This window comes from Diorhabda sublineata, chromosome 2, assembly GCF_026230105.1.
Source record: "Diorhabda sublineata isolate icDioSubl1.1 chromosome 2, icDioSubl1.1, whole genome shotgun sequence".
In the NCBI taxonomy this organism is placed as follows: domain Eukaryota; kingdom Metazoa; phylum Arthropoda; class Insecta; order Coleoptera; family Chrysomelidae; genus Diorhabda; species Diorhabda sublineata.
In genome coordinates, this window is record NC_079475.1 from 15973296 (window position 1) to 15997167 (window position 23872).

The 23872-nt window shown below is 33.2% G+C and overlaps 1 protein-coding gene across 15 annotated transcripts in view; it reads right to left on the reverse strand.

Annotated features, from left to right (window-relative positions):
- Positions 1 to 23872, reverse strand: part of LOC130452669 (coiled-coil domain-containing protein CG32809) — a 389513-nt gene that overhangs the window by 37388 nt on the left and 328253 nt on the right. For 10 of the 15 annotated variants that reach the window (XM_056792043.1, XM_056792048.1, XM_056792042.1 and 7 more), the window contains 7 exons: positions 22536 to 22592; positions 10205 to 10294; positions 5352 to 5414; positions 4953 to 5225; positions 4270 to 4486; positions 2851 to 3006; positions 2556 to 2667 (listed from right to left, as the gene is read on the reverse strand). In XM_056792043.1, the coding sequence (XP_056648021.1) occupies positions 2556 to 2667; positions 2851 to 3006; positions 4270 to 4486; positions 4953 to 5225; positions 5352 to 5414; positions 10205 to 10294; positions 22536 to 22592 (968 nt within the window). The remainder of the gene's footprint in view (positions 1 to 2555; positions 2668 to 2850; positions 3007 to 4269; positions 4487 to 4952; positions 5226 to 5351; positions 5415 to 10204; positions 10295 to 22535; positions 22593 to 23872) is intronic. The other 5 variants (XM_056792051.1, XM_056792044.1, XM_056792045.1 and 2 more) reach the window with 5 other exon arrangements.

Consider the following 23872-nt stretch of genomic DNA (forward strand, 5'->3'; position numbering starts at 1 on the left):
ATTACCTTCCAAGTGTTGTCCCCTTGACTCTACTAGCCAAAAAAATATTTAGGACTAATGCAGGACTACGAAGGGTTGAATTTTTCGCTATTAAATTCGTCCTCTCTCAAAAATTATGTTTTCCTTGAGACGTATATAGAAATACATATTTTTCAAATTTTAATAGGCTGTCGTCGTTTTGAATATTGGCCTTCTCTTCCATTTAGAACTTCTATAGATTCTCAGGTTGTTTGGGTACTATTTCTCAAGAGTTTAGTTGTCAACTTTCCTTCCATGGTTTGTGTAATCCTCCATGTAGTTCATTCTGCTGGTTCACACACTTCTTTATGCGAATAACTTCCGAGTGGGGATTCAGTCACTCATCAATGTCACTGCCGTTAAAGCCCAGAGAAGATAATGAGGATTCTAAGATTAGGTTAAATAACTACCTGAAGGAAAATGTAACCTGCTCAAAGGATGTTTCGGAATCTGTTCGGATTCAAGTAATGAATTAGAGTGTGGTTAGATTTTCTGTGTATTTGAAGGAAGTCTTGTAATTTAGGACATTTTAACACATAATATAACGAAATATCAATTATTATTTTAAGAAATTCTCACAAATATTATTTAAAAATGACAGGTTGGAAATAGCAAAGGTAACATTGGAAATGCTCGTAAATTTCTTCAATATTATTGATGAATTGCTTTTTAGAATTAATGCTTAATTACATTTTCATAATGCCAGGATGAGAATCAATTTATATTTATTATCATTTTTTAATAGAAAACATCTTGATATTGCTACCTCGACAAACTTTGCTTAAATGTAAATAGGTTACTTGATATTTTCAAATTACTACAATTGAGTTATAGAATATTGGTTAATGTACGGAAAATTTGGATTGACAACCTTTCAAAGCAATTTCACATTAGTATTCTACCATCTATCAGCAGTTTAATCTCGTTTTGACCATGGGTAACATCTCCATAATCATGAACGAGCATCAAAACGCTAAATAAAAATTATATAAAAGATCAAGATCAACAAATCACTCAATAAATCGTATGATTAACTAAGAAAAACCCTTTTTTGCAAAATATCGATTTTTTATAAATTAAGTCATTCCAACGCTCGATGGCATGCTAGTAGAAGGATTTGTATTTTGCCTCCAAATAGACTTCAATTCAGAAATTCTGAAGACAGACAGGCAAATACTATTCTGGGAAACTATAACCAGAGTAGATCTGCTGAATGTATCAACCTAAGTACCTACCTACCGGGGCACTGTCGTGTCAACAAACACCTGGAGACGCTAGACCTAGCAGATAATGCGACGTGTAGATTTTGTTGCCTTTATCCACATTCTCTTGAAGTGTGAAATACTAAGGAACTCCAGAGCATTACACCTGGGTGCGCTTGACATAGAAAACGAAGATATCTGGGGCAATTGAAGCCATCCTATATTTTTTTGAAAGAAGTAGGATCAATGGATCAACTGTAAACACTGGGTTCTACAGAATCGTAGCAAGAAAGAGGGTACACCCATATAAGATTTTATAATAGGCTCAGTATAAATCCAGACTTGGGCCAAGTATGTTCAACTTTGGCCCTAGCTTGGAAGTCGTTATCGGCCCAGACTTGGTGAGAATCTGGGATGATAACAATGACCCTCGCTTGGTTTGCAAGCTTGCACCAGGTCTTAAACATATATAGAAATTATATTACTTTTTAATGTCTTTTATGCATGACAGAATTTTATTCGTAAAAAATTATTACTCTTAATGTTAAGCCTGGCTGACTATAGGATGGTCGAGGTCGGGTTACCCAGAGGTCAGCCAGATTTGGTGAATATGGGATGGTCGAGGTAAGGTTACATAGAGTTCAGCCAGGTTTGGGTGACTATAGAAAGGCCGGGGCTAAATTGCCCAGACTTCAACCAGGCTTGGGCCATTAATGGTTTCAAAAGCTGGGTTTCCCAGCGTTGGTCCAAACTGAGCCCCGTCGTTCAAGTATGGGGGCTCCTACATGGGTAATAGATCCTTTGGAAGACCCCAAATCCATACATACATACAAAGCTGACTAGAAGAAATATGAAACATAGAGAATAATGGAAATAAAGTCTTATCATTGTTAATGGGGAACAAGTATTATATCAACTTATACAATTCATAGCAAATTAATGAGCGTAACGAAAGAGATGAATTTTTCAAGAAAATAGTTACAGCAATTGATTTGTTCAAACAGGAAGCCAGAGAGATAGACAAATAATAAAAATAAGAGCCGAAACATATCATTATAGCTTTGACGTTATGTTTTTTTGTTTTTACTTTCTAGAATTATATATTAGTCAATAAGACATAACAACGCCTGTCGAGATAGCTCTGATATAGAAAAAAAACTGAATTCAAAATTTCCCGGTGAGCTGTATGCTGTACGAAGTTCGTAATTTGGTTTACTTCAAGGCGGTTAGATTATTTAAATAACAAAATATTTTCGTTTCAATATAAATTGATTCTGATAAGCATAACATGCGGGTAAGTACAACAAAATATATAGTCTTGCAGTACTCGATTACCTTGCTGTGCGTTGACGAAGGAGTTATTGGTGGTGTTTCGGTAGGGGTAGGAGAAAGACGACCGTCGTTTGAATTAGAAGCAGGAAGCCTTTGTTCTTGTACACTAGCTAACCTAAAATGATTATTTTTTATTACTTCGATGAAAATTAACACACCATTTTTCTAAAATGTCATTTCTTTTAGATTCATCTGAGAAAATCTGAAATGATACAATATTTTAGCCTGTTGGTTATAAATACCTACCGCTTACTTTTTCTAAACGTTACAAACATCAGAATGTATACGGTTTTCCTACCTTTTGAGTGTAACAAGAGTACCCGTTAGCTTCTTGCATCTTCGAAGAGCGCTCTCTAAACGTTCGGGTTCTTCTTTTAAAAATGTCTCCTCTCTCATAACTTTTTCCATTTCCGTCGTTAAGAAAGCTTTCATGCTATCTTGTAAACCAGGAAACCTATAATTTGAATCAATAATCATGAATAATTCGTAATTTTTAAAAGTGTAGTGTGACGTACAACGTTAGTATCTAAGTTCCAAATAAATGAATTTCATTATTATATTTCATAATTATTCAAAATCGAGATTAATAAGTTCTGCCGTTTAATAAAGAATAGTGATATTAGATTTAGTCCATAGAAATGTTACATTTTGAGAGCCAAACTGAAAATTTTTAGAGAACATGAGTGGACACGTCAAGGGGGTTAATACAAATTCAATCTGAAGTTTGTGGGGTTGCGGCCCTAGACCCCCGGCCGCCATCATGGAAAAAAGGGCGAAAACACATTTTTCGCGATATCTCGGAAACTATAAATCTCACAAAAAATTTGTTCAGACATATTTTGTAGCAAATTGCTTTACCTATAACTATGCTTATGTAAGTTTTTGTCATAAATTCAAAATTTGAAAAGTTATGAGCAAAAAAGTGAAAAAATTTGTTGTGTAATAACTTTTTTTTTCTATTGATTTTATCAAAAAATTATGTGAGAATAATTTTGTAGAATATTGTTGTTATAGTGCTCCAAAGTTGACCGGGTCCGTCAATTCTCGTGATAACCTGGTCAAAACAACATATTTACCTTGCTTTAATGTTTTTTTTTTATTATAAACATATTTCCGAAACTTATTTTCCAATTCCTACAATTTCACTTATTTATTACTAACTCTTCTCCTTATTACATAACTTGAAAAATTATTGTTTTTGTGTTGACCAGGCTGAATCAGGGGAATATATAGTAGGATGTAGTTCATTTTCGCAGTTTCCGAGTGTATCACGAGGTCCAATCATGGTTTGGAAAATACTATGATTTATTTTGGAATTTCAGAAGGTGAACCCTATTGATAATTTAGAAACATGGAAAATACTAGCAGGCCAATATTAGGCTTATTTGCTAACAACGTGCCTGTTCAATCATGAGGTTGATTCATAAAAATTAACCGATCTGCTTCACGATTTGTTGCTTAATCCACGAAACTCAGTTGATTTGAAATCTGTTCCCAAACTTGAAGAAGAGGGTTACTAGAAAACGATTTTAGATAAATGAAGAGGTTATGACAAAAACTTTTTCTTCTTGTTTCGTCAATCCGCCGTCTTCTTGTATGAAAAATCAGCTAACGGAAAGTATGTGAATACAGACATCAAGACTCAACACTTCCATATGTTTCAAATTTATTTAATTTATTGTTACCCCAGACATCGATAATCAATTTAAAAAATTACCTTAATTTGAGATCAGCAACTGTTTTGGAGCTTTTACTTAATATTAAGGCCATATTTTCCACATCTGACATATTCACTCTTGTTTTTCTATTTATTACGTTTCCTCTGAGCTCTTCCACTGTAGATTCAAGATCACCCAAATCTGTTTCTAATCTTAGCATTTCTTGTTTATAAAGATCCTCCTCTCGAGTTAATCTAACTCGTTCTTGATCCATGCCTATAATCAAATTACATTTATATGCCAACATATATGATTTTCTCAATAATGAAAACTTGAAACTTGAACGCAATTTACAAGATGTAGATTAATACCAATGCTGAACGCGTGATCATCATTAGACACCTTGCATTAACCGACTGTGGAATCACTGAAATATGGTTGCGAAAAGTTTTTGTTTCTGTTTATTTTTATTTATATCGTCTCTGCTTTGAAAACTTGCTATTAAAAATAATATTGGTTCGCAATATCTCTCCCAATTACAACGAATACACATGTCTTGTAATTCAAGCTAGAGATATAGCAAGTTGTTTGAAATTTTCGCTTTGTGGTCAACGCGTGTCTCCATTCGCATTGGTACAATTTGTTGTGAATTGCGTTCAAATAATACTTTGTTATTTTTTTTAACGGTAAGGTATCTCCACTATCGAATCAAGTAAAGTGTGAAATGAAGGAAACTCTGTACCTGCTTGCCAAACCTGTTCTCCACCAGCCATAAGCATAGCTCGAATTTTGATGAAAGTATCTCGTATTGTTTCTTTTACTGAATGTGCTTGAGCTTGAGACATCCTTCTCAAATTTCGGACCTCGGCTCTCAAATCCTTAGCTTTTTTCTGTAGCCCTCTAAGTTGATTGTACATCTCTGGTGTTAGTTGTAAGTCTCTATAAATCCTGCTATCATAACTTGGAGATAACGATGTCGATTTACCTGGTGGAGCTGGTTTAAGACGATCTCGTTCTGGAAGGAAAGAGTGACATATGTTTTTATTGTACTATATATCTCAATTAAACAGGAATATGGATAATTTCCAGAGGCATTACATTAATTCCTGGTTAATTCACAATATTACATATATTTTCTTACCCTGTGATGAAGTCCTTGGTAAAGTTGATGATTTTATAGCAGGTTTTGCTGGTTTAGTATCCGCTGAAGAAAGCAAAATAAAAAAATGTTAGTAAAAACACATGCAAAGATAAGAAATCGCATACAGGCTTACAGGATATAATTAGTTGAAACTCAGTAAAATCAATTCAAAACCACTATCGTGCGAAGGTTCGACTCTGCTCTCGATTGCACGGACAAGCGAACCTATTGAACAGTTTCTATAGTTCAATCCCTTCAATTGTATAAAGTGACTCATATTGTAGGGCAATAATATAGGTAAGGGATGGCGATAATAAAATTTAATCCGAAATATTAGCTTGGTGAAACTATACATAATTATAATTAAATATATGAAAGTAATTCTTATTTCACTGATAAGGAGATGCAAGAACAAGATAAAGACTGGCTTAGTCTTAGTCTTACATCTAATATCATCTAATAAAAGCAGTACGGAATGTGGTCTGTGTATTTTTGGAATGGTAGGTAACTAATTTTTTTTGAAATGAAAATTGCTTTTGACAATTAATACCATTTTCGTTTATGGTCGAATCTTGCTGGAATCTCTGATAAAGTTAGTTTCTGATTTATTATTAAAAATAATAGATATTAACAGTGGGGGATTTACCTGCAGGCTGTAGCCTAGTGCGGCAAATTTTGAGGGGCGGCAAATTTTGTTTTATTCCGATTCAAAAGATTCGAACTTATTATTCACACTGAAAAATGAGTTTTGATGAGTAGCACAAGAGAACTTCAACAACTTCAACAACAAAAAAGAAGATTTGATGGAACACTTAAAGAACGTATTGGAATGGCTGCTAGTGATTACCTCAGAGTTAATACGTTTATCGTTGTCTCATCTTTGAGTTAGAAGACCTTTAACGGATTTATCTAAAATTCTTATTTATTATGAAATTGAGTGAGTTTCTACCATCAGTTCTAACAGAGAAGGTGGTTTTCTGGAGAAATTGTACACTAATGATTTAGAATGTACAATTACAAAGCTACTAACATTTACTTCTTATTGTTCTGAGACAGAAGCTTTTCTTGCTTGAAAAGAATGAAGAGCTAATCACTATCGACTTTAAGTCAAGAAATACTTAATCTCATCCCTTTTATGCCTAGAGTCAGACCTAATGAACTCTTTATCATACGACAATATAAGCTGGAATTTCTGGAACCGTTGGTAATATTCAAACTGTATATACTGTTCACACCACCACTTCACCAGCACACCAAAGATTACATTGTCTGACGCGCGTTTCGATAACCGAGTTATCGTCTTCAGAGAATAAAGGTAGACTGTTTACCTAATCGTGAGTGTTGATGTAGCGAAACAGTTTTTTCAGTATACGATTATGATTTTGTTAAACCGTGAGTGTGATCAAATATTCGTATGCATCAACGTTACTCGTTTTGTAATCTTTATTCTTATTATATGAATCTGGGATAGTTTAAAAACATATCTCACCTTACTTCTAAAATAGTATATGATTCAATTTTGCTTAAAATTTCAGATAACAGTAGAGGCGGCTACAGGGGGATAACAGTCGGTAGAGGATAGCCTACAGGTGCCCAACTTGTAAATTCGCCACTGGGTATAAATAATTTTTCAAAAAATTAAGCTAAATGCTATATATTTACAAAACAACCTTATCCCCTTCAAAATACTCTCCTTTATACTCTCCAGGTAATATATTTGTTCCAGCGGTGCTTCCACTGCTAGAAATCTTTAGAGATGGCTGCAAGTTTCTGTCTCGTTCTTTTCTTGCTGTCTTCAATATACTCAAATCGCCGCCCTTTCATGCCCCTTTTCATGCGTGGAAACAAGAAAAAGTCATACGGAGCCAGGTGAGGTGAGTAAGGTGCGTGGGGTAGCGGAACCATGTTATTTTTAACCAAAATCTGGCAAACAGTGATGGCTGAGTGTGCAGGTGCGTTGTCATGTTGGAAGAACCAGTCACCTGTTTGCTGAACCGAGCTCCAAGATATTCCACTGATTTCAGACAGTTAATCAGTTGTCTGTCGACGATCTGTGCGCACAAGCTCTCGAATTCTTTCAACATTTTCATCGATTCGGGCAGTTGATGGACGTCCAGAGCGAGGTTTGTCATTAATCGACATTTTTAAATCGAGAAAGCCACTCATATACTTGAATTTTTCCCGTAGCATCAACTTTGTAAGCAGTTTTCAACATTAAAACAGTTTGAGCAGCGTTTTTACCGAGTAGAAAACAAAATTTCACAGCGGCACGTTGTTCACTTAAATTTGCCATAATAAAAAAACGAAGCAGCAGTGAAACAGCACTGGCAAAAACGGTCAGTAGCGACAAACAGAACGTGGCAGGACAACGGCCCGTGCGGCACTGAACTTGCGACGAGCTGCTCTTGGCAGGCCCTAGTGGCAGAAATCAGTACTACAAGACTCCACCCATGGCAATGCTATTCCGGTTACTTTTTGGTACCGCCTCGTATAAAGAAAAAACGTATAAAGCGTATAAATACGTTAATCAAAAACCATGTGGTAATATAATACATAAACTTGAAAAATAGAAATTGAAAAATAAAAAGATATATTGAAGCAGAAGACGTAAGTAGATAATTTTATTTCTGATGCCTAGATATATTATGGTAAACAAAAAATAGAATTATCACTTAACTACTTCCATAAATCAACCGAAAACCCTTCATTTAAAATGAAATGAAAAACAAGATCCTTTTTTATCGTTTTATCCTTATTTTATTAGTATATCACAGGTAATATTGTGAATGGAATAATTTGTTCAAAACATATATTTTTATTCAAATTAGTTACAATTATTCAAAATTCAAATTGCTTTCATGATATTTGAAGGGAAAAATACACATAGTCATTTATGATAAAAGAGATAGACTGCGAGAGTTCCGTTAAGTCAACGAGTATGATTTCATATATATCCTAGAATGTGTATGAAATCCACCAATCAGCATTTGCGTTTAGTACTTGTCAACTTTTCTTTTTTTTTAATTTCAAATAAAAGTCAAAATGAATTGTCAAAATGTTTCTATAGTTTCTATGAAAAATATTAGTAAAAATTGTGTGATTCCGGTGATGAATCCATGAATAATATTCCACAATATATTTTCGTTTAGCTGCAATGGAGACGTACTATACATCAAAACCTCAAAAATCAAAAAGTAAATATGAATTTTGTTATAAAAAGATCATGGATTTGTGGACAGTATATCACTGCTTATATGTAAGAAATATAAAGTGAAAACAAACCCTCGAATCTTTGGACAGAATATTCTATGTTAAGAACAATGGTAATTATTGAAAATAACATTGACTTTCCATGTCACCCTAAATTGTGTTGCTTTTTTGAATTACAATCTACCGGATACAGAACAAAGAAATCAAATACAATTTTCAACTCCGCAGCAAATGAAAAAATTTCTTCTTAGAAGCACCAGATAAAGAGTATTATTTACAAAAGTAAGCTTAATAAAATAATCCATACAAATTAAAAAAAAACATGATCAACCAATGAGCTACATTCTACTCTGGGTGAGACTGCTCTTTCTTTATCAACAATAAACGTTGACACGAAGACGTATGATCTGTGAAGACCAGCATCGCTGTGGTCGACCAAACGAGAAGACGACACTTGAAGAAAATCGGTACTGGACGATCGTCGACTGAAAACACTCGAGCTAGCAGACATAGTAGGCATTTCAAAAAATGCGGTACATCGCTGTGCGCAAGATGGGTACCATGATTGGTCCCATTGGAACAATAACATCGCCGTTTTCATGTTTCCATCGATTGTTTGAAAATGTTTCACAGAAATAAAATCAAATTTTTGCAACGTTTCATAACCATTGATGAAACGTGGGTCCATCAATTCAGACCTGAACCAAAATAACAAACAAAACAATGAACTGAAAAGAAGAAACCCTCTCCAAAGAAGGTAAAGTCTTTCCTGCAGGCAAGGTCATGGCGTCGGTTTTATAGGGTGCGCGGGGGATAATATTCATCGATTGTCTTGAAAATATAGAAAATATCAACGGCCAGTATTATGCGAGCTTATTGCAATGTTTGAATGATGAAAATAATCAAAAACGGCCGTTTTTGGCTGAGGAAAAAGTGTTGTTTCATCAAGACAAAGCATCAGCTCTCAAATCCGTTATTGCAATGGCCAAAATTAAGGAATTAAAGTTTGAATTTCCACCTTATGCATCCTATTCGCCAGATTTAAGCCCCTCGGACTATTGTTTGTTTCCAAACTTGAATAAAAGGCTGGGTAATCAAAGATTTTCCAAAAAAAAGAGGTGATGTCGGCTGTTAATAGCTATTTTGAGGAGACTGACGATTCTTATCATAAAAAGTGTATCGAACTTTTTAAACATCGCTGGGAAAAGTACATGGAGCTAAACTGAGATTACGTTGAAAAATAACTATATTTTTTCCTAAAATTTTTGTTGGGTCAGGTATTTTTGTGATCATCCTCGTATTAACCAATAGATTTTATACAATCATAGAATTAGATAATAATAGGAGGAAGTGATCTCTGAAACAGACATTTATTTTGATAAATCGTTGTTTACATAAAGTATAGAAGTGAAGTCGCCGAGTGTTATTCAAAAAATTGTATTCTCTTTGTTATACCTATCTTATCAACCTCGTAAGAACAAGTCATCAAAAAATCTCCATAAATACAATTTTTTCAATTGACTGTCTATGTTCTATGGAGTAATTTACCAATCACAAAACTACAAAATGTAAATTTTTTTCAAAATCATGCTTCCAATTTCAAGTAGGTATGGTTGTTAAAGATATAAGCGAAAAAAACTTACCTGAATGCTGCGGACTATGTTGTTTCGGTGAATTCATATCTGGGGGCTCATCACTGAACGAAACAGATTTCTCAAATGACACCGATTTATCTAAAAATTAGATAGATTAAATTTTGCACGAAAATGTATTTTTTTTATTCAAAAACGTGATGTTTTTTATAAGAAAAATTCAGTTAGAGAGATAGGTAGATAGCCTCTAGATATGGAAATATAAGTGGATTGCACCTCTTGCAATTTTTGTTGAAAGCATACTGATTTCTACTAAGACAGAATACAACATATTTCATTGTTTTTAATTTGTAAACTTACCTAAATCCAAATAATAAACAAAAGCTTTTCGAATATAGAGATTAATTGGATAGATAACTTTCCAGTTCTATTGAGTAGAGTTATGATTTATAATAGATCAGTGAGATAAATACAAAAATAGTTGGTAATTGGAAATAAATTAATTTTTCCATTTTTTATATAAAAAGTTCGGGCCCACCGCTTACAAAGTTCAATTCCATTCTTCACAGATATTAATGATGTCTACAGGTTGTTCTAAGGAAGTGATATGATTTCATCATTGCAACACTATCAATTTGATCGCCTTTTCTATAGAGAGTTTGAAATTTCAATCAACTGTGAAATTTATTAACACTCATTTCTCATTTCAGCATCAAAATCCTTGGAACAGCGAAATGGGAAAGCGCATTCTCTTGTTGAAACCGAATGCTTTTTTATGTCACCATGTACAGGGTAAGAAAACTAATTAGCCGGATACGGAACTAATTCTTCTTTAAAGACTCCATTAATTTTCCACATTCTCTATCAACAGCTGTTATCATTTGGGCGATAAATCATCTGCACATTAATTTATTTTCTTCAAATTCCTCTAACTATAACTATATGAAAAGGAAGTAACTATCATAACCCAGTATTGCAGCAAGAAAAGGGAAAGGAATAGATCCTTTGGATCACAGTTATATGTAACTTCATCTACGACCACCATAAAAAGCCAAAAGTAATACAAGAAAATTAAGGAATTCTGCTTAAGAACTACACTCAAACAATTCCTGGTTTACCAATGACTCTACTCTACTCTACTACCATTATGTGGATAATCTAGTTTATCTTCAAACATTCACTAGCTTATCCTTTTTTGGATTGGATGCAGAGAAATAATCAAATAATCGGCGATGGCAGAGCTGGTCAGCACCGACGGCTGCACTAGGATACCTTCAGAGTGTCGGGCTTCTTTAACTTAGCATTATCTCACAGGCTGCCAAGGCAGACAAATATATACACGAAATTAATTTGCCAAAGTGGCAAGAGTCGAAGAAACTAGATTCGAAGGGAATCCTTCTGATACCGCCAGTTTAGCTTCAGTCTCTGAAGACGATAACTTTGTTGGCGTTGATGTATTGGTGGTGTAAACAGTTTAATTAGCATGAATATACCAACGGTTTCAGAAATTTCAACTCAGTTGCCACTTGACAAGATCCAACTGTTTGGAAATCCTAGATCAAGCTTCCCAACAGGAAGGAATATAACTATAAGGTCAGATTACCTTTATATTGTGATGTTTAATATACGGATGTATCTAAAAAAGACATGCTGGCGGAAGCTTGAATATAAGGGGAGTAGATAAGTACGCTTTGTGTGGTCATACTTACTGCGACCTAGAACACTGCAAAAAATGGAAAGTATATTATTGTGCATATTTTCAAAGATAATGCATTAGTACCATTTGATTTAGCAAAGCTATTAGAACTGAATTATGAGGTGCTACAAGGAACTGAATAAACTGGTTGATAAAGGGGTGGTGGAGCTGTTCTGGATTCCTAGTCATATGGGAATCAGGAGTAACGAAATTGCAGATGACCTAGACAAGCTTTAAGAGTATGACTGCAGACCAGCGCAAACCTTCATAGGTGACACGTACCCATCGGAACTGGGTGGCTAATAGACAGTTAAGTAGATGGGAGGCAAAAATTGCGGTGAGCCTATTAACAGAGCACGTGGTTATCACAGATAAAATACAGGCACTGACGCTGATAAGGATTATTCGTTCTGTGAAATAGCTGAGGGAATTACGATACATATCACCTGTAGCTGTCAAGTTCTTTTTAACACATGAAGGAAAATCCTAGAATTTGACCTAGTAAAAGAGCTTTGCTTTCAAGGCAGTAACGTCCGTAGAATTCTCTATTTATGAACAGTCTCCATGGAGTAGGGCAAGGATGACTAAAGAAACTACAAAGAGATTTTACGGGTAATTTAGATCGACGAAGCTTTTCTAAGTGGAGCAGAAAAACTAAGACCATACTATAGTAAGAGAAAAGTTTATTCTAGATATTTGGAAATCATCCAATAGTCATATAAAATTGTGACAATAATAAGTATAGAAGAGAAAAGTTATGAATAATTATCTTATGGAAATTAGTAGTAATTACAAATAACACGGGTACATCGCGTTTATGATATGGATACTACCTAAAATGTATGTAGTGAATTACAGAATTTTAGTCTTTCAGTTTTTTTGAGTCTCTTTTCCAAAAATAATATTTACAAAATTATTGGGAATATCAGTATGCTATCAACAAAATAACAGTAGCAGAATATTTAAAGTTATAAACAAAACCTGAACTGACATGCCGACATGCAATAGAATCAAGAAAAATCACTTTTCCATAACCTGAAATTACGAATAAAAATTGTATAAACTTACGTTATAAGCTTCATCAAAAACAAATTATACAGAGTGAGTTAGTGAGTATTTTATGTATAAAACGCCTCAATTATCTCGGAAACGACTTATACGATTTTTAAAAATTTTTGTGTACAAGGGTCTTGCCGGTATTAAGGTGGTATTCACCCTGTTTTCAGATCTCTCCTTTTTCTAGAGAAATAATGATCTTAGTTACTTCAAATGGATCACCCTCTATATTTTGTGCTTTTAGAAATCCTTAAGAAATACTTATTATTTTTCATCAGGTGTTTTCTAAACCTAACTCCCATAATTTAGGAGTTATAGCTATATTTACGTTTAATCCGCCGAAGTTAAAATAATACATTTATGACTGCAACAATAACAAATTTGACGTTTCAATATATTATTATTGTGGAAGTCTATTGAAAGTTGTAATGGATAGTTTGTTTGAAAAAGGACGAGTTGATATTTTAATGATATTAGGATATAGTCAGATGACGACTTTGATGGACGTGGAGTTTGCGAACCTAATGATGAAAACATGTTATAATTTTTCAAGTAATTCATAACAATCCTAGTTGGATGCGTGAATCTCTGAATCCCACACCCAATATCCCGAAAAACTGAATGAAAGAGCTGAAATTATAGGCCACGAAATAATTCGTCACTTGTTCTTTGGGGGTAACTTGAATGGTCGGAGTTTTTAGATTTATTGGAAAATAGTATTATACCTGAGTTGGCTCGGATATTTCCAAATCCAAGCCAGTATTTTCAGTTACATTTTAAAAAAAACTTATATTAGAAATTTTCAGATAATAACAATATCCCAAATGACAATATTTGGCTACAAGATCGTGGTCCACTTCACTATGTGTTTCCCAGAAGATGGATGGAAGGCGTGGTTTTATCCAATGGCCCCCGTGATCATCCTACATGAATCCTTTGGACTATTTCCTCTGAGATCACTTTAAAAACATCGTTTATAAAACAAAACCTGCCAATATTAAGGAATTAAAAAATAGGATTACCACAGAGATAAGAAGAATTGAACAATCAAGGATTTTGCAAAATGTATTTCAAAGTATCAAAAATCGCGTTTGTTGTTTTGAAGTAAATGGACAAAATTTTGAGCATCTGCTGTAATCGCCTCTACTGTATGTTTTCTAAAATTCGTAATTTTTCTACTTAACAAATGTGTATCTACTTCTAACATGACTAACATGACACAAACATTTAACGATTTGTCCTTTGATGTTGTAGGTTTTCTACACCATGATTTGGATAATTATTTTACTGGATCAGTTTCATTAAACTTTTTACTAACTTACTGACACTAGACCTTGATACGAGATTTGTATTAGCACATAAATTATGAGAGAATAATCAAATTAAACGAGTTTATTTAATCGTAATCATCTAAATGTACAATTTTTATCGTAATTTTGGTGGAGATATTATAAATGTAGCTATAACTCCGAAATTATGGCATTCAGTTATGGAAAATATTTCATGAAAAATAATGAGTACTTCTTAAGGATATCTAAAAACATAAAATAGGAAAGGAAAGATCTGACAACAATGTAGATACCCGTATCCCGTTCCGAGATAATTGAGGCCTTCCATACATGAAACTCACTCTGTATATAACTTATAGGAAAATGCTGTAGTATGCATTGTTATAAGTTTACTGCTGTTTGAACTTCCTATGGATATAAATTATCTCTGGAATTAATTGTTATATCAAAAAGAAGTAAACGAGGTTTCCAGGCGATAATTCAATAATTTCTGAAGCAAATCGGAGAGCTCAAAATTATATTAGATGTGCAAATGAAGTTTTGAAATACATTTCTGAGATTCTGAAATGAAAATCTTTGTTTCAAAGTATTGAAATACTATACGATTTGTAATTTGGGATTATTTGTATAGTTCAAAAACTAATTTTTTTCTCAAAACATTTCGAATTCGCCGATTAGTATTTAACATGACTATTTTAAATATATAATAATAATGCATACGCTTCCCTTTAGAAATATGATTTCAGAGTAACAACGTCAATTTGATAACTACCTACATAGACTGTGAAAATTGTACTTAAGTGTCAAACATAAATTTTCATCACTTATCAATTATAATTCTGGTCTCATAAACCATAATTTGGCCGCCGTGTTGCAGAATTTGAATGATGGTATTGACATTTATTCTTTGGAGTGTAGTAAAACATCCAAGTTCCATCTCCTGTCATAATATGACTCAAAACCTTGCCACTCTCTTTGCTATAGCCCTCCAAAATGGACAAATATTGTGCCATACGCATTGATTAGTATTTCTTTGTCGACACCAATCTTCCATACATTTATGTAGTGGAGCTTTCCGGGAAAAAATGATAAGCAACTGATTCTAAAACTATTGGAAATTTTTAATAAAACTCACCAATAATCAACGACCTGCATTAGCGAATTTCTTTTGTGTCAACTTTTAATTGATGACTTGACCTTGTCCATTCATTAAAAAACTTACACCACTCATGTCTATATCCGTCATATACTTAGGCCAACCATAAACAAGCTTCTGGTGAGTTTCAGCAAGATTTTTTTACTGATTTACATATCAACAAACGAAGATATTAAACCATACGACAAATACCATCAGATGTAAAACGTACTACTGACATAGTCAGTACTCACATTATTATTGAAACTTTTTCTATGGTTTTCAACAATTAATAATAATTTGGAGTTTTCTTTCCACCTTTTTCTTGATTTTTCACTCTCACGTTCTGATAAAAAGCATCAAACATAATATTAATTACACAATACACACCCATCTAAGTATCATTTCTATGTACTTTAACTGATGCAAAATACCATTGACCAAGGAAAAATCTCCAGTAAGAGATTACAAATAGGGAACAGTTAATTTGGAGTAGCTAGAAAAATCTGGAAGCCTAGTGCTAAAACAGTACGGTTTTCGAAAAAGGAGACAGACAGAAGACGCTATCAAAGATTTCATGCAATCGACAGATTGACCGGCAGATTTCAAGACACCACATAAAAAGCTATGTGTGAAAGTAATCGATGTAAAAAGCGCATCATGGCAACTAATACTGAAAAAGTTCAATGAACGAATTATAGACAAGGGTCTCTTACAAATAACTCCTATCCCTCCAACAAAAAAAACTTGGAGTAAAACGAACTCAAGCGATATTAGTTTTCTCAAGAATATTTGAGAAAACTAATATGAAAACGCAATATGATGAGTACATAAAACAAGAAAGGAATCTACGACGTATTCTCACACATGCAACGAAAATAATAGCCGAAATATAAACAACAATAGAAATAATGAGACCTGTACAGAAAACGCTAAGAACAATATAAGGAGTATCGGGAATTGAATGAGGAGTCAGGATATTACAGTTGGATAACGTAAGCGAGGTTGGAGAGATTATGTTGAAAACAGAAGAACAAAACACACGGAGACCACTTGACAGAACAATGAAAAAATGGTACAACAGCTGGAGTTTAGCGAATCAAAAAAGGTTCAAGATTAAAATAATAATCTATTTGATGTTCTAACATTATTTTGAGCTACTTCTTTGAGCTTCCTACTTTGTAAGTTAAAGGACATATTATTTTCTTTGAAATATTGACTGAACAAAAATTATTATACAGGGTTATTTTGAACGATGGAAACATCTGAATACCTCACAAATGTAAAAATATTCGATAGGTGTTGCGTGGTTGCCACAGAAGTATATTTTTACGTTGATATAAATCATACACGGCGATCGGTCCTGAATAGCATAATAGTATAGTGACTGCAATGATAATTTTTTTAAATGAATAACCATGAGTGTTATATTATAAGTTCATCAATTCATTTTATGCTCAAACTATGTGATTAGGTAGACATAGATAATTGAATTACCGTATACCCTGAATCAATGATAACACTAATATAGTGAACGGTAAATTTTTTCAATTTCTCACTTCTTAGATCTTTTTTATATGGTTTTGTTGATAAATTATCTTGATTAAACGTCTTCTTCAATTGAAACTTCGTTTTAAAAATGACGAAAATTGTCTTTAACAAAATATGAACTGTAATTAGGAAGAAATTATTTTACAAGTAGGTATTGCAGTGTCGCTACAGTTAATAAAATGCACGGAATAATATTAAAAAAGGTAAGAAAACATATGTTTTATTTTATTCTATTATAACTCGATTCACCCTATAAGAATTACCTGTAATTTAAAAATTAAAATTGTTCAATTGAATTTGTCGTATCAGTTTTATGAGACACTGTTGAGTTTGTGCATTTATTGGTTCACTTTCCTAAAGCAAAAAATTAAGCAGAGCCAAGTTCGGTGACCATTCTATAGCTCCACGACATCCTATGAACCTCTACGGAAACTATAGATACCTACGTAATGCTTGGGTAGGTCATAAGAACGTAACACGCATCTATTTGGATGAGAAAATATGACTGATAACACTGGCCAAATAAAATTTTTAGCTGGTCCAATGATCACTATTCAAATTACATCCCATGAAGAAAAAAGAACTGGTTCCAAGTTTATTCGTGCTCTTGCATCAGTGACATGAAGACACCTTCAGGCTGGTTTATGAAAAGAATCGAATCGATTATTGAATTATCTTTCTGTCAATAGATCTGCTGCATTGGAGAAATTCAATACCTCAAGGTTGAAACTGACCCAGGAGGATAAAATAAAACAAGCATAAGCGGAAAAAGAAAATAGCATTATCAATTCTGCCTGTGGAATGGAACTTCCGCAATTCCTCTTTTCAACTTTGAACGGGAAATTTCATTTATGATGTGCTAAAAATGAAAACTAATTTGATTCGTATAATTTCTTGTGTATACATTCTTTCATGTATAATATTCCGTAATTGTATAGCATTATGAGTACCAGGTAAGTATCAATATGATATGGAAAAGGGAGTGAAAGCCATAGAAAAATGTTGTTTAGTTGAGGTAGAAAAAGACCTAAAGAGAATGAAAGTTGAGAATTTGTTAAAACCAAGCCAGGGATTGGACGTAGAAGAGTTGTGCGATAGAGGAGGACACGGTCTTCCATAGACTGCAGGAAAGTGAATAGATTGAGTTGAGTATAGTATGAATAGCACGTATAACAATAAAAAAGTAAGTATATTCAATAAATAAATTGTCAACAACCAGGAAGATACAACTCTCATTATTTTGAATCAAAAACATGTGAAAAAATGATAATCTGTCTTGAGCAATTCTAAATATTCTGTAAAATTTATGTTTTGTGATAAACTTTAGTCATCGAAGCTTCATAAAATAGTAACGATACGAGTTGTGTATCGCTAAGAAAAGACATTATATAGGAATGTAATACTACAGTGAAGAGTATAGTCATCCAATGATCCCGTGTGAACTTCGAGAAGAGCAAAGTGTGCAGAAAATTGATATAAATTTTGCTATCCTTTGTTCTTTTTATTATTTTTATTCATATGTTAGCAGCTGTTTTGCAGTTCTTTTTTATCTTGTAACGAGTATATGTATAATTTTCTAAATAAAGTTTTTTCTTTTAAATAGATTCAGATAACAGAATCAGCTTTGTGATAGGTAACTCGGTATCTAATACCAGGATTGAATAGAAGAACTGTATCGACGACTAGGATACTATTAAATTGTAGGAGGTTTGCTTCTTAAACATGATTTATCTTAGAACTTCTTCCATCATTTTTGCCGTTAAATAGATCTACACATCCATAGAAATTTGATTATGCTATAATCAAAATATCAATATCTGCAAAACCATAGACTACAAATATTTTAATATTATATTATATATATTATATTGGCTTGGTGGACAACCAGTGGTAGTGGTGATTCCTATTCATATATTCATTTTTGGTTAAAAGATAATCGTTTCAATGAAAAAGCCATATAAACAATCAATTCTCTATATACTATTGAAACTCAACCATCGTTTCTCGAACGAAATAACCTACGAGAGCCGTTTTTTTTTTCACCTCCGATCCCTCCGTGCAGACGCTATGCAGACAGAAGAAATAGGACATGCGTTGTAGGCGACTGCGAAACTCCGCCATTGTTGACATCAGGCGTCAGTCGGCGTTGTGCTACAGCCACGTAAACATGTCCGTCATTATTGATTCTGCCGCCAAGTGTGAATTGCGAAGTATGATTCGTTTTCTAAAGGCTGAAGGCCATAGTGCTGCAAAAATCCATCGGAGAATGAGTCTTGTTTATGAGGGAAACTTCTTGAGTGATGGTGTCGAAAGTTTAAAGATGGCTGTAATGGTGTGTATGATGAAGAGATTTAAGGAAGCACATCTTTCGGTTCAGATGACCTAGTTCAACAAGTTGACAGAATGGTTTCAAGAAAATCGCAGATTCATCATTACTGCTCTATCTACGGAGTTTCCAGAATTTTCAAAGTCTGTTTTCTACTCTACTTGAATTCATTGACGGCAACTTTCTTTGAAGCAGGTATTGAAAATCTTGTCCACAGATATGACAAATGTCTCAATCTCTTATTATTGTTTTATATGAACTTGTCTTTTATTTATAGCCTATCGGAGGTTGAGGAAAAACGACCCTCTTATTAAATACACCTAACCATTTGAAAAATCTATGATAGGAGTCACTTGGCGTACCAAATATGTGAACTGTGCATAATCTGTTTCGATTTTTTGCGTTTGTGAGATATTCATGTTTTATTGAGGGTAAACATTATATAGCCGAATTAACCTACAAATAACAGTTTGAATCGAGTATGGATAATGAAGGGAAAATAAATAAGTTTTATTAGTATTTGTAATATAAAAAGTTTTAGTATGTGAATAAATACTCAGTTATTTCTAAAATGATAATATGAAAAACCTCCTTTACAAAAGTTGTGCGTTGAACGAAATCTTTTAAACTAGAATAATAGAGGGTGATACAAAAAAAGGATGGTGAATAAACTTTTAAAAAATGGAATAAGCATTTTTTAATTGTGTTTTATTTTCAATAGTAATATTCTTAACAAAAATTTTTGAAAATGTCATATAGCTAAATTCATGAGATTTAGATTTTTTTATGTAAAAATCAAGCATGAATTTTCAAACATTCTTCCTTTCAATATGTCATTTGAATCAAATTCATCTCAAAATAAAATTAATTCTAAACAACTAGGGTTGCCTGAAAAATTTCCCAGATAACAAGGATTATCATTATTTAATTGTATTTTATTTTTAATATAAATATTCTTAACAAAAATTATTAAAAATGTCATATAGCTAAATTCATTACTTTTATATTTTTTATGTAAAAATCAAGCATGAATTTTCAAACATTCTTTCTTTTCAATATGTCATTTGAATCAAATTCGTCTCAAACTAAAATTAATTCTAAACAACAAGGGTTGTCTGGAAAATTTTTGAGCTAACAAGACATATTTTTCTCATAAACATTTTTTTTTCACATAAGCGAGGTCTAACTATTTAACCCTTATCCAAAATAGGCATTTCCGTATGCAATAATATCCTTATCTGAAAAACGGCTTCTGCAAGTAAAAATTAACGTTAAAAAATGGAAAAAGTCACTGTGGTCCAGATCTGCTGAATATGGTGGGTGGTCAACCAATTCGATGTGCAATTCTTGAATTTTAGCCATGGTGATTATCTAAGTATGATAAGGTACATTGCCTTAAGGAAACGCCATTTCTTTGTCTTCAGATACGGTCGCATTTTGCAATTTCTCATATCAGTTCAGCAAACAATGATTCGTATTACGCTTCTCTTATTGTTTTAACAAGATAGTCGTTAAATACAGTATGTTCAGTCCATTGCTGTCCACTGTTGTTTCATTTCCGGAGTGTAGTGGTGAAACCAGGTTTCGCCTACAGTTATGAATCTACGCAAAAACCCACTCATTTCGCTTAAACATCATCAATAGAGCCCGAGAAATGTTCATTTGAATTAGCTTTTGATCCAAAGTCAGCAAACGCAGCATTCAAAGCGCATATAGCAAACTCGTTCTTTTGTCATGACGACAGCCTCTTCTATATCTCTTATTCTAATCTTATGGTTGCTTAGTACCATTTGGTGAGCTATTTCGATGATACCGCTAGTTGTCGTAGTTTTGGATGCCCTGAACGCTCATCGTCAATGGAGATGATACGGCCACGTTTGAATGTTGTACCGGATAGTTTAATGAACGTGCAATGCACTAGTAATTCTACTTTTGATATGAAGAAGATGTAACTTCGTTGTAGTAGTAATTTCTTAAAAAGTGACATTTTGTTAACTGTCAACAGAGAAAAAATATTAAGCTTTTTCTCTGTCAAAAAAACTTAGCACTTTTTCGTAAAGCTAGTTTTTATCTAGATGTCGCTTCTTTTTCTTTACCCTCAAACAATTCTCCCTTTAGCTACATTTGTTATTTCTACTAATACATGACAGAAAGTTTCTTCAAAAATCTTAACTCCCAACTTTCAGATGAGTGCCGATGAAAATTATTTTTTGTTACAACGGTCGACACCTTTCCAAAAATGATGTTTATGCAGTTATTACTGAGTATTTATTTGAAGAAGCCAGTAACAGAAATATCTGATAACGTTATTTTCAGGCTTAAGAAAAAGGACAAATGTGTTTGAAGGGTTCAGAATATCCCTAATCTTCTCATGAGCTTATCGTAGTTTCATTCGACAGAGATGCTCTTACGATAAGAGAAAACCTTGCATCCATTTCCATTACATAGTACTGGAAGAATTCATAAAATATTGGAAAGAATCGATTTTCATTTTGTACTTTCCAAATAATTCAGATACCTAAGGGAGTTCTCTGTCCTAAACCTCAAAAACTGTTTTATGTATAAGAAGCCATTTCACAAAAATGTTGCATTATTTACAATATTTATAATGAATAATATAAACTAGATCAAACGAGAAAGTTAGAGGCAACTTTTGGAATGTTGATATGAAGGTGTATAAAATTTTTTATCCTCTTTACATTCATTCCTAGCTTCACAATTTTTTCCGTGAGTATTCCGCCGACTGACATTTTGAATATTTGTTTTTATAGTGTATGAATGTAAAATGTAGACCTATCACATTTTTAATCTACAAGTTATTTCCGAAATTAATGGATTTACCTACATGGATTGACGATGAATTATTTTTGATGATAATAATCGCAGTATTTATAAAATACATTCAAAAAAAAGTTATTCCATTTAGAAGTTTTTTCACCATAATGTTATTATCACAAGAAACCTAGTGTAAGAGGTTTGATTTAATTAACACAGCCTACAAGTTTTTTTTTATATTATCGCAATAATTAAGTGTCTTGCGACTATTTACACACATAATATATGTTAATGATCATTTGGAAATATTTGATCAATCATGTAACATTTTATGTACCTTATATCAATCCTAAGGTGATTACTTTCCATATTGTTTTATCGTATTTTATTCAGAGATCAATATTTGGTCATTCAGCATGCAAATATATTTTATATTTGTTTGTTATTATCTTTTTCAGTCATTTATTTATTATTGAAGAATAGCTTAACTTAAATTATTATGCGTCTTGAATTAAAACGGCATACAATCATGCTTAAAAAAATACGAAACTTACGACAACCACTTTTACCCAATTTAGGGGCTTTACTATCAGACCTGATGTAAGAGTCATCTGCCAAAATAATAAATGTTTTTTCACATCAATGTAACCTATGCTGTCGCAAAATAATAGATAAGCTAAGAATTACAACTTAATTTGAAAATTGGAAGCCAGAGAAGTTGACAGGTATAACAAAAAATAACATAGAATGTTACATCATTTTTTGCTGAAACTAGAATTTCGAAAGAAAACAATCGACTTTCTTTGGCATTAAAATATAAAAAGAAATAATTGAAACGCACATCAGTTTCTAAAGAAACGAAATATCATCAAAGTCTTAAAAAATTTCCACCGATGTATACTAATTTCAAATTAATCATAAATTAATTGAGAATTTGCAACAAAGACATAACTGCGAAAATTTATTTCATTTCTTATTATTTAATATCAATTCAATTATTCAACCTACAGCATGAACTGAATTTCTTAGTTATTTGAAAAGCTTTCCAATCTGCTGCTAAGTACGTATTATAGTTTACAAGAAAAAAATCTAACCATCTCCGTTTATATCAGGGCTAAACAGAAAATTCATTTGTTTTATGAATTCTTCATCTTAAGCTCAACATATATCAGTACATGAACGCATATCTTGCTAACGCCTGTTTGGAAAAGGCACTGAAGTGGTTTGTGGAGTATCATCAACATAATGCCCAGTTATCATACTGCTTTGGATAAACGTAAGTTGTGGCTGATTACCATTAGTATAATACCCAAAAAAAATCACTCCAGCCAACCTATGCACATAATTTTTAGTAGTAAACCTAATATCTTCAGAGCGGTGTATCATGGGCACCTGAACAGAATCGTGAGAAGTCTCAGTGGTCACATTTTTTGCACCAGCTCAAATGTTAACGACTACGTTCCAAAGTTAGAGGTGATCTGATTTTCATTTTGCTACCTAGCTCAGAATCAAGTTTAGAGCGTACGAGGCGCTTGTCTATGTGACATCAGAGCTCATGGTACAGCTGAAGCGTCTTGTCATGTCTTTAGTCACACAAACGCAGACTCCTGTCGGCTGTCCACAGATATTGAAGCGACATTCAGTATTAGTTGATTCAAACTTGCTATTCGGATTTCGATCGTAAGTAGAGACGAGGTTTCGAGATACTATATGTCATTGAGCGTGAATGTTTCCAACTTTCCACTGTCATAGTCGACTACTTAAATCGTTCCACTGCTTTGATTAACTCTTCACCTGTTGCTTTAACAGTCATTTGTGGTAGCCATTTTAACGTAACTGATAATCGAGACCGGAGAAACACGGGAATCGGTCACGTTGGCTTGTGACCTTT